This window comes from Microtus pennsylvanicus, chromosome 12 (assembly GCF_037038515.1).
Source record: "Microtus pennsylvanicus isolate mMicPen1 chromosome 12, mMicPen1.hap1, whole genome shotgun sequence".
In the NCBI taxonomy this organism is placed as follows: domain Eukaryota; kingdom Metazoa; phylum Chordata; class Mammalia; order Rodentia; family Cricetidae; genus Microtus; species Microtus pennsylvanicus.
This window is the reverse complement of record NC_134590.1, coordinates 9,311,413-9,331,089: the sequence shown is the minus strand read 5'-3', so window position 1 is coordinate 9,331,089 and position 19,677 is coordinate 9,311,413. Positions and strand designations below refer to the sequence as shown.

Genomic DNA, 19,677 nt, shown 5'->3' with positions numbered 1-19,677 from the left:
CATTATAAGTGCCAGACAAGAGAAACAAAGATGTTTGCTAGGGCAGAACTATATTCTAGGAAGAAAAAGGTCTTTTCTTTTGGTTCTAAATTCCACAGATTAGATATGCAGTTCAATGACTTCTTATCACAGCTAATTCTAACTCCATCACAACCACTTAGTGGAGCTATCTTGTTGATATGCTGAATCTTAGTTCATGTCAAGGTTCTTTGCTTAATTGGCTATAGCTCATGGGATTTGAATAATACTGAAGGATTATATGGAATATCAAGAGTTTAAGATAACTATGCTGTACTATTTGATATTCATGCTGTATTTTATAAAGGAGAGAATTTTAATTATCAAATTAATTTGCTCAGGCAGATAATTAAGCCAGGCAATTCAGTCCTTAAATGTTACCATAATTAATTCAAATAAGAAACCAACTAATTTTCACTTCCATGTGGGCTGTGTGTCTCAAAGGTTGAAGTAATATTTCTAGCCAAGACTGATCAGAATTACTGACAAGGAACAAGATGGACTGGAGTGAGGTGCTTGTCCTCTCTTAGCAGGTTCCATAAATATTTGTTGACTTAATGACCTATCTTCTCCTGTCAGAAAGCTGTCGTGTTGCCGAAACAGGTGTGAAACAGGCAAGAAAAATGTTGTAAGAAGAAAGTATTTTCTGTGAGTCACCTATCCCTCTAAATTTGAACTTCTGTAACGCAAAAAACACTGTCAATAGACAAAACAGTAGCCTACAGAGTGGGAAAAGACCCTCAACAACCCCACATCTGAGAGAAGTCTGATCTCCAAAATATATAAAAAAAACTTAAGAAATTAGACATCAAAATATCAAACAGTTCAATTAAATATTAGGATACAGACCTAAAACAGAATTCTCAGCAGAAGAATCTCAAACGGCATAGAAACACACACACAAAAAAAAATGTTCCTCACCCTTAGCCATACGGGAAATGCAAATCAAAAACGATTATGAGATTCCATCTTATACCTGTAAGAATGGCTGAGATCAAAAACACAAGAGATAGCTTATGCTGGAGAGGATGTGGTGTAAGGGGGACTTCTCCATTGCTGGTGGGAGTGCAAACTTGTACAACTAGTTTAGAAATCAATATGGTGGTTTCTCAGAAAATTGGGACTTAATCTAACTCAAGACCCAGATATACCAATCTTGGACGTATACCCAAAGGATACTCAATCATACCACAAGGACACTTGCTCTACTGTTTATAGCAGCTTTATTTGTAATAGCCAGAACCTGGAAATAACCTAGATGCCCCTCAATAAAAGAATGGATAAAGAAAAAGTGGTGATTTACATAATGAAGGACTATTCTACTGCTGAAAACAATGACATCAAGAAATTTGAAACAAAAGGACGGAATTAGAAAAAAATCATCCCGAGTGAGGTATCCAAAACCCAGAAAGACAAACATAGTATGTAGTCACTTATAAGTGGCTATTAGCTATAAAATAAAGGACAATCTTGCTACAATCAACAGACTCAGAGAGGCTAGGGAACAAGGAGGACCCAAGGGAGGACTTATGACTCCCTCCAAGAATGGGAAATAGAAGAGATCTCCTGGTTTGGGTGGGAGTGGGTGGGGATGGGAACTTGAGGGGTTGAGTTGGGGGTTGGGTGGAAAGGGAGATGACTGGAAAGGGAGGGGGCATTTCAGGGTCAGGTAGAAAACTGGTGCAAGGGAACCCCCATGAATCTATAAGGATGACCCCGCTAAGACTCCTATCAATAATGGATATGTAACTGGCCATCTCCTGTCATCAGATTGGTGACTACCCCAATTGTCATTAAAGAGTCTTCATCCAGTAACTGATGAACACTGATGCGGAGACTCGCAGCCAAATGTTAGGAATCCTCCTAAAGAGAGGAAGGGAGGATTGTAGGAGCCAGAGGAGTCAAGGACATTACAAAAAAACAACAACAACAAAAAAAAAAAACACAGAGTCACCTAACCTGGCTCATAGGAACTCACACAGTCTAAAGCAACAACCAGGAATCCTGCATGGGATTGACCTAAGCCCTCTACATAAATGTGACAGTTGTGTAGCTTGGTCTACTGTGGGACTCCTGGCAATTCCTGCCCCCAGTGCTTTGGCTGGCTCTTCATCATCCTAGATTGCCTTGCCCAGCCTGAATACAAAGGGAAGTGCTTAGTCTTACCACTTGATATGCCCCCAAACTTTGCTGATACTCATGGGAGGCCTGCCCTTTTCTGAACAGAAACAGAAGAGAAATGGTTTAAAAAGAGAAGAGGGAGGGGAAACTGCAGTCAGAATGTAAAATAAATTTTAATTAAATTTTAAAAAGGCCAAAATCAGCAAAAACATTTCATATGAGAACTCAAAAAAAAATGTGTGAAACTCACCTGCCAGCACAAAGATGTGGTTGCCAGGCTCTCCTTGCTTGATGATGTAGCTGCCCTGTGGGTAGCTCCGCCCGTACATGCATTCCACCATGTCTTTGATCTGCTGGGGGTCCAGTCTCTTCAGAAACTGGTTCTTATTGAGGGCGTCTGTGATGAGTTTTTTCTCACTGTGGGGCAATAACAGAAGTAATGAAAAGCATCAATGATTCATGTCATTCTGGGTTTTGATATTATGATCTATAAGCTTATAAATTTTTTTGCAGAGACATATTTGTTTCTTGATCTCATCAAAAACTGCACCTATAGAATAACCATATATTATGCAACAAACCCTTAAAAATATCTGGAATATTTTACTGGTAGTAATTATGATATCAATTTAATTATCATTTATAATCCTATCTCTCAATGGAAAATTCCCATGCCATGCAGCTGTCACACGGGAGCAGATCTAGGAAACAGGAAGAAGTTGCATTTGTGAGATTACAAAGCAGTACCCTTCATGGGTGCACGTATGCATCCCTTCTTTGCTGCACACATGCACATACAGTGCATGGGTAGTGTTCTTCTATATTTTATTTAATCCTATATCCTGTAAAATGGCTACTATTCCCATGTTTTATGAAGAAGCAGAATGAGAGGTAGGAAGAAATTTACTCCTCCACAGACTTAAATCCGAGCCTGTGAATCTGCCATCTATGACACTTCCTTCTATCCCACTTCCTCTTCCAAGGTTAAAGGCAGCCCCTCCTTAGGATTGATTGACATGGGGTGGGGTTCAAGTCTGGATTTGCCGGTTTTTTTTCTTTTTTCTAGGCATGACTAGCCTGGAGAGAAACTTCGTTTCCAGAGACACACCCTGCACTGCTCAGATTCAAGTCTTACTTACTGTCAATCCTAGAATCCTCTGCCTTCTGTCGGAAAAGCAGCAGCTCAAAACAGTTCCTCAACTGCCATGTGTTTCAAATGATTTAATTAGCATACCCATCGCAGACGATACAAAGTATTGATCTAGAGGAAAAGCTGCTCCATGAGCTTTCAGAGCTTTTATAGTCCATTTACTGTCAACGGGATTTTAAACCAGTTTTTCTGCATCATTCATTCAAATGCCCGTTAAAGGTAGATTATTATTTTTAATTTTGAAACTAGCAACCTTTTTCTATACAAATGATTTTCAAACACAAGCTAAGTCTTCCTAAAATGAGTAACTTCACTCATGACCTCATCCACGGGAAGAAAACAGATGATCTCCTTTGTAGGAACCCTCCCTTCTTAGAGTGTCTCCCCCATCCATAGAGAAATCCAAACCCAGGGACCATCTTAAGAACTCCCTCCTCTTCCATCTAAACCATCATAGAACCTTGCTAGTTCTATTTTAAATGTAAAAATTGCTTGTTTAATACAAATATCACACAGCTAGAATAAAGTATGCACTAAAGCAGACTCCTGCCCAGATCCAAACTCTGTCCATCTCAGTGAACCTATGGACAGTAACAAGGGCTATGCTGAATAGCCCTGGATCTTCACATATGCATAGTGAGAAGGGCCATTCTGAAGCCCTGGATCTTCAAGTAGGATTTTATGCTTTCAGTAGAGATTATATTTTTATGCATTTATCCACTATGAAAAACCATGTGAGACTTGAAACCAGAGAATCCTCTTCCATAGCTCATGTGTCCTTTATGTGCATTCCCTTCTCCCTTGTCACCTAAATGATTCACTGTGGCCACACTTAGTGCATTTACATATACACATGCATACATGATAGGCTGGTCCATGAATGAGGGAGAATGTGCAAGCTAATTTTCTTTGGGGGATTGGGTGACATTGCTTACTATTACACATCAAGCCCTTGCATTTTCTGCAAAGTTTGTGGTTTCATCTTTCTCGAAAGCTGAAGAATATTCTAATAAATATAATTGTTATATATTTAATAAATTCTTATTATCCATTCATCTACTGATGGGTATCTAGCTATTTGGATTCTGTTACAAAAGAACCACTGTTGTTCTTTTAATTTTCAGGTGGCAATGATGTCACCACCATCTAAGAACAAGTTACAGCTCTGGACAAAGTTAGCAGCTTTCTCTTCTGAGATTTCAGCTTCTTGGGACTTTTCCTTGAGGCGCATCCTGCACTATATTACAAAAATAATCTTGCTAGAAAAAAAATGACTGAATGTTTCAGTCTGGGCTGAACTCTCCTTTATCCACAAGCATAAAAATCCCCCAGCTGGTATATACTGAGAGCATACTTTAGCTAGGCACCCTTTTTGGCTCGAGTGCTAGATAGGAACAGTGTCCAAAGGCTCAAGCACCAGTGAACTTTCAATGTCCCTGTAGCATTCCAGGATTGTTTCCTCAGTGCCCAAAAACCCCGGTCTCATAACATACATTTTTTAGGGACACATTAAAGGGCCCCGAGTTTAAGAAAAATTGAAAGTTCACAAAAGTCTAGCAGTAAACAATTATCTTTGAGGCAGTGTTTCAAAAAATCATTTTAAATCATTTATCTGTATATTGACTTCTGTTTACATTCTATAAAACTGCTTTGAAATACCATTTGTCTGTGGAGGAAATCAATATTCTAAAGTATACTATTCACTGTTTTTGATAGCGTAGGTCGTTTTTTGAACAAATCCTTTAATGGAGTAGGATTGTTATTGTCTCCTAGTTCTGTCAGCTTTACCTTAAAAAGAGGAACATGTTTTCTCCTCCAGTGTGGTTTAGTTTCTCCTCACCTCAAGCTACTCATACCATATTCATCAACCAAAGAAAAAAAAGCCTCCAGTGTCCTGAGTGGATGCAGATTTCATATGAAGCTTCCTTTCTACTCGCAGGATGCTTGGATTTGTGCCAAATGCACTGGACAACTTTTTCAAACACTTACACAGGACACATGTAACAGGCATCAAGAATATAAACAGAATGTAGAGGTGGCTCCGTTGGCAAAGGGTTTATGGTGCAAATCAAAAAGACCTGAATTCAGATCCCACTAATCAGGTAAAAGCCAGGTGGGGTGGCATGTGTCCTTATCCATAGTGAGAGGGTGGGGGAGACAGGAGAATCTAATTGGAAGCTAATTGGTCAGCCAGCCTAGAAGAATTGATGAGCTCCAGGTTCAAAAGAAACCCTGTATCTGAATAAAGAATAGAAGTAGAGAGTGACTAACGAAGACACCTAACACTAGCTTCTGATTTCTACACACACTCATGAATATGAACTTTTCACTTCGATGTACACCAGTTAATTATCAGCACAACTTTCTCTGATTCCACGAAGCAACAACAGAAGATGATAGGTGACTAACAGACAGGTATACAGATAGACAGACAGATGACAGAAGACAGATCCAGCTGTTGAGACTTCTAGAGGCATACTAACAGAATAGTGACTCCATAGGAAGGGTCTCTTGGTGCAGCAAAGCGTTCCACCTCATGGAAGACAGGAGGTGGAGGACATAGCCTTCCTACCACTCTGTTTGATCTCATTGAATGCTCAGAAGAAATAGAATCAGGGAACACCGACTAAAACATCTTACACATTGAACAAAACCAAGCTTTCCTTCTTTACGCTGTTTATCTCAGGTAGTTTTGTAATAGACATAAAAACTCAATGTACTATTAGAATTTCTATTGTTGTGATAAAAAATTATCAAAATTGACTAGGAAGGAAAGGGCTTATTTTATCTTATAGCTTGTAGTCCCTCATTTAGGGAAGTCAGGGCAGGAAGCTGGAGGCAGGAGCTAAAGCACTGACTGTGGAAGACTGCCGGTGACAGGCTCTTTCGTCATGGCTTGCTCAGCCTACTTTCTCATACGTCCCAGGACTACCTACCTGGGGATGACACTGTTCACAGTGAGCTAGGCCCTCCAGTACCAATCACTAATTGAGAAAATGCACCACAAGCTCGTCCACAAACAAGCTGGTGAGAGCATTTTCTCCATTGAGTTTCCCTCGTCCCAATCTACCTTGCGTCTAGATGACATAAAAGTAGCCAGCTACAACTAGCCAAACTTCAACTACAACAATCATATTGCCATTAGTCACCTACAACAATCATATTTGATACTGCCATTAAATCAATTCAAAGATACCAAGCCATAGAAAAGATGCACTATAAACTCCAGACCAAATACAATTAAAATTATGCGTATGGTATCAGATAGATGGTTCAGTAGATAAAAGTGCTGAGTTTAATTCCAGCAACCAAGGTGGAAACAGAGAACTGAGCCCTGAAGTTGTCTTATGACCTTCACATTAATGCTGCATCCACATTGACATACGTCCTATTAATATACACATTACACACACACATACACATATCACACACACATACACACATCACACACATGTCACACACATACACACATCATACACATACTCACACACACAAACACGACACACACATCACACACATGCACACATCACACATACACAAATCACACACAACACACACATATCACACACACATCATACACAAATCACACACACACATATACACACAATACTTTTTAATAAAAATCTTTTAAAAATTATATCTAATCCCACCATAGTTAAATTGCTGAAAACAAAATACAAATAGAAGAGTTATTAAAGCAGCAAGATAAGAGACACATAACCTTCAAATGACCAACAAGAAGACTAATTCACTCTTGGGCAGAAATAATGGAAACCAGAACACAATAGGAAATCTCCAAAGTGATCCACAGAGCCCATTTCAATATCTCTGCTCTGAAAACTGACTTCAAAAATGAAAGCAAAATGAACACAATTTCAAAGTGTTTTTCCATTGGTAACAGATTCCTAATAGTGGATAACTCCAGACCGAAGGGATGAGAACCAGCAGAGGTAACAGGGAAGACAGAGCCACAGAGGAAGTGAGTGTGTGGGTGGCTAAAGGAAGATGGCCTTTATAAAAGAGTGATACCTTGTGGGGCATAAAACACATAATAAATGCATGAAACAGCCAAGACATGGAGATGGAAAGTAAATGGAGTCAACATAATAGAAGGTTCAGAAATTGATAAAAGTCTAACGTGAAACACTCATAAGTCAATGAGGCATGCTATAATTTAGAGCGTTTCCTACAAGATTAATCAGAGAATGTTTAAATAAAATACCAAAATAATGTAATAAAATATATGTTTAACTAATGCAAGACAATGACCAGATGAGATAGCAGGTTAGCCAAGATTGTCAAACTGATAGCCAAACAAAACAACCAGGCATGCTATGCATAAAACAGATGCTTCAAAGGAATGGGGTAGGAAATGGGAAGATGGGTGATACAACTGACCAGCTGAAAGGAACTGGGGCTGTTTCCTGATGAGAGCACCAGGGATCAGTTAACATGCTAAACAGGCATGCACCTAGGAAGACGCTATCAAAGTCTATAGAATGAGCACCAAAATTCAAAGTAGAAGTTGACAAATTCTAGATTCAACTGATATTTTAACAATCTTCGTTTAGTAAGCTCAAAAAACACACTATTCTGAGTGTACACCAAACTTCATGAAAACTGGTCACACATTAAACCAAGGGGAAAAAACACAGAGCTTTGAAAAATGGATACCTCAGTCAAAGAAAATGTTAAATCTAAGAACAATCTGGTACAAAACATCCAGGAAATCTGGAACACCATGGAAAGCCCAAATCTAAGTATAATAGGAATAGATGAAAGAGAAAAAAAAACCCAGAAAATATTTTCAACAAAATAACAGAAGAAAACTTCCTTAACCTAAAGAAGAAGATGCCTATCAAGGTACAAGAAGTACATAGAGCACCAAATAGACCAGATCAGAAAAGAAATCCCCTATACATAACAATCAAAACATTCACCATAGAGAACAAAAAAAAAAAGAAATTGGAAAAGATATCAGAAGATGGAAAGATCTCCCATCCTCATGGATCAGTAGGATTCATACAGTAAACATGGCCATCCTACCAAAAGCAATCTGCAAATTCAGTGCAATCCCCATCAAAATCCCAACACACACAACACAGATCTTAAAAGGACAATTTTCAGCTTCATGTGGAGACACAAAAACTCCACAATAACTAAAATAATCCTAAATAATAAAGAAGCTGCTGAAGATGTCCTCACTCCTGACCTCAAACTGTACTACAGAGCTATAGTAATAAAAACAGCATGGTATTGGCACAAAAACAGACACATTGATCAATGGAATCTAACTGAAGACCCAGACAAAAATCCACATACCTACAGACATATCTGTTTTCACACACACACACAGGAAAAGACAGCATCTCCAAAAAGCAGTACTGGTCAATCTGGATGGTTGCATGTGGAAGAATGCAAATAGATCCATAGCTATTACCTTGCACAAAACTCTACACCAAATGGATCAAAACCTCAGCATAAGGCCAGATACACTGAACATGATAGAAGAGAAAGTGGGGACAGTCTTTAATCCTTGGCACAGGAAAAGACTTTCTGAACAGAACACTGTTAGCATAGGCACTAAGGTAACTAACTATTAATGTTCTGTGGCTTGGGCAGACTGTGGTACCACTGGCAATGGGACCAGAATTTATCCCTAGAGCATGGACTGACTTTTTGAAGCCTATTCCCTATTGCGGGGGGAGATACCTTGCTCAGCCTCAATACAGGGGGGTGGGGGTTGGTCCTGCTTCAATATGATATGCCAGATGTTTTTGACTCCCCATGGGAAGCCTTACCCTTTTTGAGGAGTAGATGGGAGTTGGGTATGGGGAAAGTGGGGGAGGGAGCAGAAACTGTGGTTGGTGTGAAAAAGGCAAAAAAGTTATTAAAATAATAAAATATAAAAGTTTAAATCAATGAAGTATAAAATATGTACTCATCAGAAAGCAAATGTCTTAAGAGCCATTTCTTTGAAAAGACTAATAAAAATGAAAAGCATTCACTAAAGATAAGCATGAAGAAAGGAAGAAAAACATCTTGTTTAATGATATTTAAGAACAGTCAACAAAATAAATCTAAAATTAATAAAAAGTTATTTTGTACATCATTCTGTAAACAAATAAGCATGTAGCTGTTGAACGTAAATTATCATTTTCATCACAAGCACGCATACACACACACATACAAACACACCAGAGACAAACGATGTTTAAGAAATGAGTAACAAACACAAAGTTCTAGATCCCTACGATCCTGCTCTGTTCTCACATACCTACTTCTAGCCACACCAAGAACCTCACCCACTGTTGTCACCAGCATGTTCCCAGTCCTAGCTTTGTATACCAACTACTTTTCCATTGTTGTGATTAAGCACCACGACCAAAGCAAATCACGGAAGAGTGAATTCAGTTTATGGTTCTATGGGGTTAGAACAAATGTGGCAGCAGGCAGTGCAAGCAAGAGACTAAGAGATCGCATCTGTAAATGCAGCCTTGAAGCACAGAGAAAACTAGAGCTGGGTAAGGCTATTAACTCTCAAAGTCCACTCCCAGGGCCTAACTTCCTCCAGGAAGTCTACACCCCATCACCAAAAAGTGCCAATGTGAGATCAAACGTTTAAATCTATCTTAAACATGTTTAACATTCTGGTGTATGAAGCTAAAAGCCTATGAATCACAGTGCTGACCAGCATGTCAACATAGTCATCCTCAAGGGTTTAATAATGGCACTTATATACGGGGGTAGCAAACAGCTGTCTACTTAGACTTAAGGCCATATCAATGGGAGGTAATGTATGACTGGTACTGTAAACCTAGCCAACTAAACATGGCAGAGAGGCCATATACACTAGATGGGAACTCACTGCTACCATTTACCTAAAGAAAAATTATTTCTCACTGCATGCTTAATATTTACTCTTCTGCCACAGATAAGTGTAGATTTTACGCTCTCGTCAAAGAAGCTCCAAATTTAGTACATCTGTAATGCAACTTCTACACCTAAAGCTTAGAAAGGTGGTGAAAAAAAATGATTGGAAAGTTGACAGAAGCCAGAAGAGCAGAATGTGCTGCTACGTAGAGCCTTTTAGACATGAAAGGGAAGTTGTACCCATGAAATGATAATGATATAGCTGCCTAAACAAAGCCTCCACAATGATGACACCATTTGACACACCCCAGCCCTAGATGAGAAGTTATAGGCAATAAACAGCTGCTGAGAAAGAGAAAACGACTACCCAAAACCAAGAGGTCAGCCCTAAAACCATGTGGATGAATTACATGAAATGGACTCTGACTCTCTCTCTCTCTCTCTCTCTCTCTCTCTCTCTCTCTCTCTCTCTCTCTCTCTCTCTCTCACACACACACACACACACACACACACACACACACACACACATGAGAGGAATTGAAGGACGTGGAAGGAGTGGAGCAGAAAAAGAAGAATGGGTCAAAACAGTGTAATTACACTATCATGGGTGAGATTCTCAGAAAGATAAAAATATATTAAAAAGAAATTACTAATAACTTGATAGACAGCTTCCTATCCCTAAAAATCCATCATTTTATATCATTTTGTTTATTATTTTTATTTTAAAACATAATCAGATTATGTAGCCCAGATTGGCTTTGAACTCTAGACACTCCTGACTTTGTCTGTGAAGAGCTAAGATTACATGTTAATGTACCGTTATGTCCCTCTTGAAATTACAATACTCTTAATATGGAAAGTATACAGAAAATGTATATAATATAGACCATTTATACATTTATTCTAAATTGAATATTCATAAATCAAATTATTAAAAATAAACAAGATTTAAATCACAGGAAGATCAGCAATTAATAAACGGACCCACATGAAACTGAGAGGCTTCAGCATAGCATAGCATACCATCAATAGGCCAAAGTGTCAGACTATAGAATGGCAAAATACTTTTAGCAGCTACACATCCAGCAGAGGGCTAATATCCAAAATATATAAAGAACTCAAAAACTGGTTTATCAAAGAAACAAACAACCCAATTAAAATATGGGATACATATAGAAAAAGAGACTCCTCAAAATAGGAAACTCAAATGGCTGAGATACACTTAAAGAAATAGTCAACATTCTTAGTCACCAGGTAAAAGCAAATCGAATGACTCTGAGATTTCATCTTACACCTATAATAATGACTAAGAGCAATAACACAAGTGACAGCTCATGATAGCAAGGATGTGGAGCAAGGGGAAAATTTTCCATCGCTGGTGGAAATAGAAACTTGTACAACTACTAGATGGGAAACGATCTACCTTAGGATAAAATTTGAAACACCCAAATTTCCAGTATAAAGAAGGTCAGTTATTTAGGATCATACAATAAACACCACCACACAGCAATGATAATCCTTAAGTCATCATTAAGTGTAACACAAATGGGTTTTGCTATATAAAGAAAAGGGGAGAGCCTGTAGAGTTGTGATCTATAGCTCCAATAAAGTAAGTTATTAAAACACGTAAAACTCAACTTATGGGAACAGTAGTACAGTGAGTAACTTTGAAGTGGATAATGGATAAAAACTGGGAGATGCACTAGGAGCTTCTGAGGCAATGTTCTATTCTCACGCAATGATCAATGGTTACATGGATATAGTCACTTTATTATTTGTGTGCTTCGATGAGAAACCAGTTTGTGTACACTGTGATAATGCACACACATGTGCAGCCAGGGACCAACTTTGAAAGGCTTCCTTCACCGTTCTCCACATTACTTTTTTTTTTTGAGACAAAGTCTCTCACTAAACCTAGAGACTCCCAGTTGGCTAAACGGGCTGGCAGGGAAAATCCTTGAGGTCCTCCTGTCTCTGCCTCTCAGTTTTGGGACTACATGTGCACATTAGAACAGATGGCTTATTATGTGGGTACCAGAGATGTGAAATCAGGTAGCTGTGCTTGCCTGGAAAGCACTTAAACCATTGAACTATCACCCCAGAACCATCACTGCTCCCAATGTATGTTAAAATGTTTGTGGCTCAGGAACTGGAAAAGGCTAGCCTCAAATATCAGCTCTCTCATTCCCAGCTCCACAACCCTGGGCCCGTTACTCAGTCTTCTGAATTGTGGGTTTCTCCACTGTGGTTGGGGAATGGCACCCACACTTGCTCCATGGGAATACTCTGCACCTCATCACCAATAACATGACAGCATATCCACAACACACAGCAACATCAGCAGTTGGCAACACAAGGAATTATAGCATGCTCTTCTGGAGAGTCATGGAAAACCAAGGTTCTAGAAAAAAAAACACATTTCTGAGACAACTCTACTCCATTCCAAGTTCCTCTAGTGGGCAGAATCTCAAATTCATCCCAGCTGAGGCAACATCACAACCTTTCCTAATCATTTTACAGCACCAACCTGCATAATCAACATTCTTCTGAGCAATAAATCTCCATCTTCTAAGCTGGCTCAGGAAATTCCCTTTGTCAAAGTTCACCGACATTTCTCACTGCCCAGTTCTCAGCCGAGCTTCTGAGTCCTGGATGGTAGTGACACCTGGTCTCATCTTTGCTCATACTTCCTCATCACATGTCATCGCACTTCTTTACGTGAGGTTTGGCCATCTCTTACTACCAAGGTACAAGCATCAGTTCCGTGACCACATCATATGCAGTACTGGGTTTTATTTCACAGCTTAATTATGTAATTGAGTAAGAGGTATACACAGGACACTCTTGCTGTGAACACATGACCTTGAACTGGGATATCAGAGTCTGACTCCAAGGTCTCCCATTTATTAGCTGTGGAACTTTGAGCACGTCAACTAACCCCTTAGATTTTTTCTAAGCTGTAAAACAACAATAAACGCAGTCCACAGGTCGTAGGATTTCTATGGGAATTAAACAAGTTAGGAGCATAATGTACTTAGAACAGTAACCGGGACATAAAATATACAGCTCAAGAGTTAGCTATTACCATGATGATTCAGCTGCTCGCCACCAACTTCAAAACTGAGAACTGGAAAACCCTTTCCTTTTTACATAAGTTCTGTCTATATTCATCCAGGGAAATCACTTCCAAAGGTTGGTAGAACTCTCCTACTGGTTTAACCACTCTACTTGTCAAGTCTCTTCCCATTTTATGGTGTCCAGACCCACTGAACTTCACTGAACTATCTGCTGTCCCCAAGTGTGCCATCCCACATTATATCCCCATATCTACATCTTATTCAATATCCTTTTTGAGATTTTCTCTTAAGGCTGAGTGTGGTGGTACACACCTTTTATTCCAGCGCTCTGGAAGCAGAAGCAGAAGATTGCTGAGTTCAAGGCCAGCCCGTTGTATATGGTGAGTTCCAGACAGGTGAATTCCACACAGTGAGAACTTGTTTCACAATAAATTATATATATATATATATATATATATATATATATATATATATATATATATATATATATATATACTCCTGCTATGTCTTACAAGTATTTACCACTTGTGGAAGAAATAATTTCCCTAAAGAGAACCCGAATAGTCAGACCAAATCTATGCTTTCCTCCCCCAGCTACTACTTAACCTCTCAAGCTATACCGGGCACATATTAGGAATTTAATGAAATCAAAAAATCTGGGAAACATTCAAATTCCTTCTGTTTGTTTAAATATTATGGATGGAGGAGCAAGAGTGGGTGCAAATGACGCCAGTCACCTAATAAAACAGATAGAACAGAGTATGTTTCTCTTCATTTCCTATCCCCACACCCTAAATGTTGATAGATAAAATAACAGAACGATACCTAATAAATGTATGTATTTACAAACTGATGAGCCATCCTGCATAGAGAAGCCGTCATTCCGTGGAAATCAGAAAACAGGCATGACTTTGTCCTGCCCATTCTCATACCTGCTGTCCATGTAATCAAGCATGCCTTTAATTTAATCACATTGCTGTTTCCTCCTGCTTACAACAAACACTTCTCGGTCTCTTTCTCGGGTTTCTGCAGATGGTTCTTTTTCCATGGGTATTAAAGAACAGAGATTAATAATGAAATGTTGAAAACAACCGAAATGTACAAGGGGCTTAGCCTGACACACTTGATGATATGCGTGCACTTGATGGCACAGCACAGCAATTAGGTATAAAGGATAAACAGTTCTAAGTGTCTAATTAGATCCGATCTTAGATCTTTCAACTGATTATTTTGGAAGTCAGCTGTATGGGGAGAGGAGTACACCTCCTTATAAGACAGAGGTTCTCAGTGCTAGTGGTGAGCAATGTTTATAAATCTATAGGATGAGCCTGAGATCTCATCTCAAACCAATTTAAGCAGCCTCTCCCAGGGCTGGACCCAGATGCCTTTAAAAATAATGCCCCAGCACTCGGGAGGCAGAGGCAGGCGGATCTCTGTGAGTTCGAGGCCAGCCTGGTCTACAAGAGCTAGTTCCAGGACAGGAACCAAAAGCTACAGAGAAACCCTGTCTCGAAAAATCAAAAAAAAAATGCCCCAGGCAACTACTACAGTGACATGGCTCAGTGGGTTGCACGTATGTGCACACACACACACACATTCACACACATCAAATGAATAAGCAAATGTAAAACTCTTTTTTCTGAAGAGCTATAGGCACAGACAAGGGATGCCATCATTTCCTCTCTAGTTCTGCAACACTAGAAGGATGGGGATGACACATAAAGCAGCAACAATCTACTAACAAATGGGTGTGTTTGTCAAGCAAGCCATCAAGTAACACCGAGCAATTAATAGCTGACTATTAACCAATGTTTACTATAGCACTTTGATATGTCATGTTCTCTTTCGCGGTCTAACAAATGAAAACAAAAATGAGAACAGCTGTATTCCTGACTCAGTCCTCCAAGCCCCCACATCTGGAACTTGAAGCATGGCCTAGCATTTGGAAGTACAATGCTAATCAGCCTAGGACTCTAATACTTAATTTTTTGATTGTGATAAAATGTATGTTATAAAAATGTGTGCCATTTAGCTACTTTTGGATGCATAGTTCAGTAGCATTAGGTATATGCCCACTGTCTGCAGGCATCACTCACCTGCCCCCAGCTCTGTGCCTGTTACACAGCCCATGTCCCTGGCCATCTGCCCTGGTCATCTCCACTCTGCTTTATACCTCTGTGTAGTTGACTGCTTTAGATATCTCACCTATGTGGAACTACATGACACTTTTTTTTTGAGGCTATCATGATGTCTTTAAAAAATCATTTATATTATAGCATGAAATATAACATCTTGCTAAGGTTGTATCATGTCCCCCAGGTCTGCATTCTGCACACCACATCCTGTTTCTGTATTCATTATCTGGAAAACACTGGGTGGTTCCTATCATTTGGGTCTGGTGATGAATGTTGTCATGAACACAGAAGTATGACTCTGAATTTTTTGCATGTGTGCTTTTTAGACCTGCATGGCCATTTTTGATCAGAGAGACTCTGGAATAAAAGACTTTGGGATGGCCTCTACACTGTTATAGAACACCTTGCCATATAGATCCAAGGATTTTTTGCTCACGAACAAAACACACAAGAGTGGAAGGCTACCCCTATCTAAGTCAACTGTAAAGAGACTCCCCAACTGCCACAAAGAAGTGCCCACACGGCAGGTCTGAGTGGCTGACATCAGACCTCTGCTGAAACCAGGAAGAAATCTCTGTAAACACAATGCACTTAATACTACAAACAGTTGTATGAACTTGGAGGAAAATCTTTCTCTAGAAGGTTTTAGAAAAGAGCACTCTAGCCTTGTGATCCACCTACGCAAACCGAGAACACTCTGAGATAGCACATACATGTTGTTTACATTGTGAATTTGGCAGCAACTTATTACTTGGTTTTCTCCAAGTTCCTAGTCCCAATATCTCTAGTCCCAAGACATTTCAAACAGTGACCACTTCTAGTCTCTCCTTAGCTCCCCATCCCTTGTCTCATGGTGTGTGTGTGCGGGGGGGTGGGGTGTTGGGAGCTCTAGAGACTCTTTTCCTTCCCACCCCCAGAGCTCGGTTATAACTTCTGAAAAGATTGTCAAACTGTTGCTAGAAAACGTAGCCCCAGGCTGAGCTGGTGTGACAAAACATCGTCCTGAGAGGCCCACATGGACATAGGGATCCCTGACCACTCATACTCTGACATAAATTATATATAAAACATCCTCCAGCTATGGTTGGTTTTAGATTTAAAGAAGAAAAAAAAAGACACCTGTCAGTTAGGACCGCACTGAAAGATTTACAACTGAAAAATACTTCAAAGACAGATCATTTTCAAATGAGAGATGTGTATTCCTAGGATAAGAAAGGTACCCTTTGCAAAGAAGGGACTCCCCTAAAGTCTAGGCACCCGAGAGGTTGACCTTGTCTCCACTCTTCTCGCCTCGGAACTATACTGCTGTTTAACTCTTAGAAGGCAGGCAGGGAGTGGTGTTAGTTCACAAAGACTGCAGTGTTAGCAAAACCTGGGCCAAGGCAATGCTACTTTCTGGCCTAACAAGCAGAGAAAGAAAGATACTGTTTCCTCAACTGCTCTATTTCTACTATTGTCTTCTGTGGGGACACAGCAAGGAAAGTGCACAGTGTCTAGAAGACAGCAATTGTGACTGAAAGAGGAAGCATATCCGAAAGGTACTCCCTCTATCAGAAGACTTCAAAAAGGCTTCCAAGACAGGGGTTCAAAGCCAGCTTACACAGTTCCAAACTCATATGACCAACAAAGTCTATAGTAGCTACAAATTGAGGATCCAGAAAGCAAAATAAAACACATGTCAAAGTTGCTGGGGTTAAGTTGTAGCTAGCTTAACAGCTAGGTGAGGTGACACATACTTTAGATTCTGGAAGGTGCTATGCAGGCTACTGAGAGAATATAAGTCAACGGTCTTACCCACTGTGAACCTGTGTGCTGCAATAGTGACCCATATGTCAGGATATGGCCATGGGTGCAATAGGGACATGGATGTTATAGGGGTACACAGCTGCTTTCTGGTTGGATTTAAGGTCCACTCCACGGGGGGAAACACATGCCTCATACTGCAAATCTAGCCAAGAAATCATGGTTAGGGAGCTCACAAGCCCCAGTGGGGACTGTGCTAGTATTATTTTACTAAACGTACATAGTATCAGACTGCCCTATAAATGTGTGTCTCTCTACCCACAGAGCAGGGCAAGCTTCAGACCTGATCAGATTAATTTCTTCATGCAATTATAGTGGCAAACGCAGAGGCTTACAACTGTTCGAGCCTCTGGACTGCTCATTCACAGTTGGAACCACTGTAATATACCATGTTCCCATGGCTCAGGGGCCATATCAAAAGAGAGAAAGATTTTAAGGGCCAGGAGTTGAAGAAAAACACAGCAAAACATTGTCTTCTGGACATAATGGAACCACTGTGCTCTTGAACTAGCCAAAGATACGGTTGCCTGCTGCACAAGACCAGGGCAGCCAATATTCTTGCACGGAGTGGGACGGGATTCATGTACCCCGCTCCTAACTGAGGCATTACGGACAGCTGATGGCCTCTGGAGGAGAGAGGAGTTACCTTTCATAAGGGATGTGGCTCCTGGTAAGTTTACCACACTCCAGTGTATGGCCCTATACACACGAGTGTATGGACAGTGCAAACTGGAGTCTATGTGTTATTAAAAGGTAGAAAATAGGGGACCCAATTTTTGAGAGATGTGGATATAGTGGTGGATCAGGAGAGGGATGTAGAGGTTGAATTGGGGGGGGGGGATGTGGAGATAGATCTGGGAGGGAGAGGTGGATCTGGGAGGAAGAGGTGGATCTGGGAGGGAGGATATGGGAGACATTGGAAAGAATACGATTAAAATATATTACATAAAATTCTCAAAGAATAAAAATGTATTTTAAAAGAAACTGCAGATGACGACCAGGAACTAGGCAGTTTACTAAGCCTCACGTACTAGCACCCCGTGTGGTTACAATGACAACAGTGGCTTAACTCTATTTAAAAGATGGAGCATCATTGATTTAGCATTCAGTAAATAAGCATTGATTTGAATTTGTTACTGTGCAGGGTCGTCCACTGCTTGCTGTAACCTGAAGGTATTGGTTAGAATCAATACAGTTTCTGTGCAGTATAAAAATATCACAGAGTTTCCTCCTAACAATGTAGTCTGGGGAAGGGGGCGTATCCTCAACTCTTACGGTGAACACTTAACTTCAGAATATTCAAAACAGTCAGACTTTAAGTACTGGGTATTTTCCGAGACTTCGTTAAATGTTTTCCTGAAACCTAGCTGCTGACAGCCGGAAGTCAGGGTCACAGCAAGAAGGAATAAGTGGTAGAAACGAATAAGAAGAGCATTTGCGAGTTGAGGGCGGGGGGGGGGGGGCTGATTGTACCAGCTCAGAGCCTGTATTCCTAGAGAAAAAAGGCAGAGCCCGAAAGCGAGAGGAGCCAAATGGCAGCATCAAGGGAGGCCATTGATTCATTTAACTGCTTCTAGATGATAAGACAGCTGCACTTAATTCTAGACCCTCTTAAAATGCCCCTTATTTAACCTCCCCTCTTCCATAAAGCTTAAGGGAACCTCTCACCCACCCCAGCCCCCTAGAATTCCCCAAGCCTGCTTATATGACCTTAAGGGAAGCCATTCATACTGTAGGCTGCGTCTGGTTGAGATATGCACTAGGCACCAGGTAGACTTGAAAGTGCAAACCTGCTTCCACAGTCCATCAACACTACAAGCTTGAGTCGAGTGATAAATTACCCTGAGCTTTAATTTCACCTTTGGTACAAGGGAGAAATCTGATTAGGCAAGTCCAAAGCATCCAAGAGCTAATGTATGGAAAGTGCCCGGCAGTTAATAGTTAAATGATAACTTTGTTTTCTCATCCCATCCCTCAGCAGCTAGCTTGGATCTGGGTATCTATGCGAGCATTATTGTTATAAATCATAACCTTTGTTTCCAAACACCGTGACAACTTCCTGCGCACATGGCACTTGGCAAGCATCACCCGTGGCTTCTAGCAATCTGATCAAACAGTTGGAATTCTGTTTTCCCAGGCCTTCACTGGACTCAGCGCTTCAGTGTTTGCTTGGATAAATAGTGAGGCTGAGCTAGCAGCAGTATTCTAAGTGTATGCACCAAATTTTTAACTACGAAACTTAATAAGCAAAAGTCTAGAATTTGTTCTGAACATTTCTAATTGTCTGTTAAAAGCTCTCAGGTAGCAATGTATAAGTCACCAGCTCAGCCCCTGTGCCCCATCCCCATGCTACTCCCTGGTACTGCCTACTCATTTCAGAGAAGCCCTTTCTGAAGGTATCATTCTTCAAGGAGAATCAACAAAAGCAGACAGGGGTTTATTTGCTTACTTGATAGTGTTTTATTTGCTTTGCTAGTTATAGCATTTGAATTACCTAGAT

At 40.2% G+C, this 19,677-nt stretch overlaps 1 protein-coding gene across 1 annotated transcript in view; it reads right to left on the bottom strand.

The window, feature by feature from the left end:
• The window catches only part of Prkg2 (protein kinase cGMP-dependent 2), a 103,429-nt gene that overhangs the window by 67,066 nt on the left and 16,686 nt on the right, over positions 1–19,677 (bottom strand). Inside the window, exon 3 of the mRNA XM_075943101.1 lies at positions 2,390–2,556. Coding sequence (XP_075799216.1) covers positions 2,390–2,556 — 167 coding nt within the window. The remainder of the gene's footprint in view (positions 1–2,389; positions 2,557–19,677) is intronic.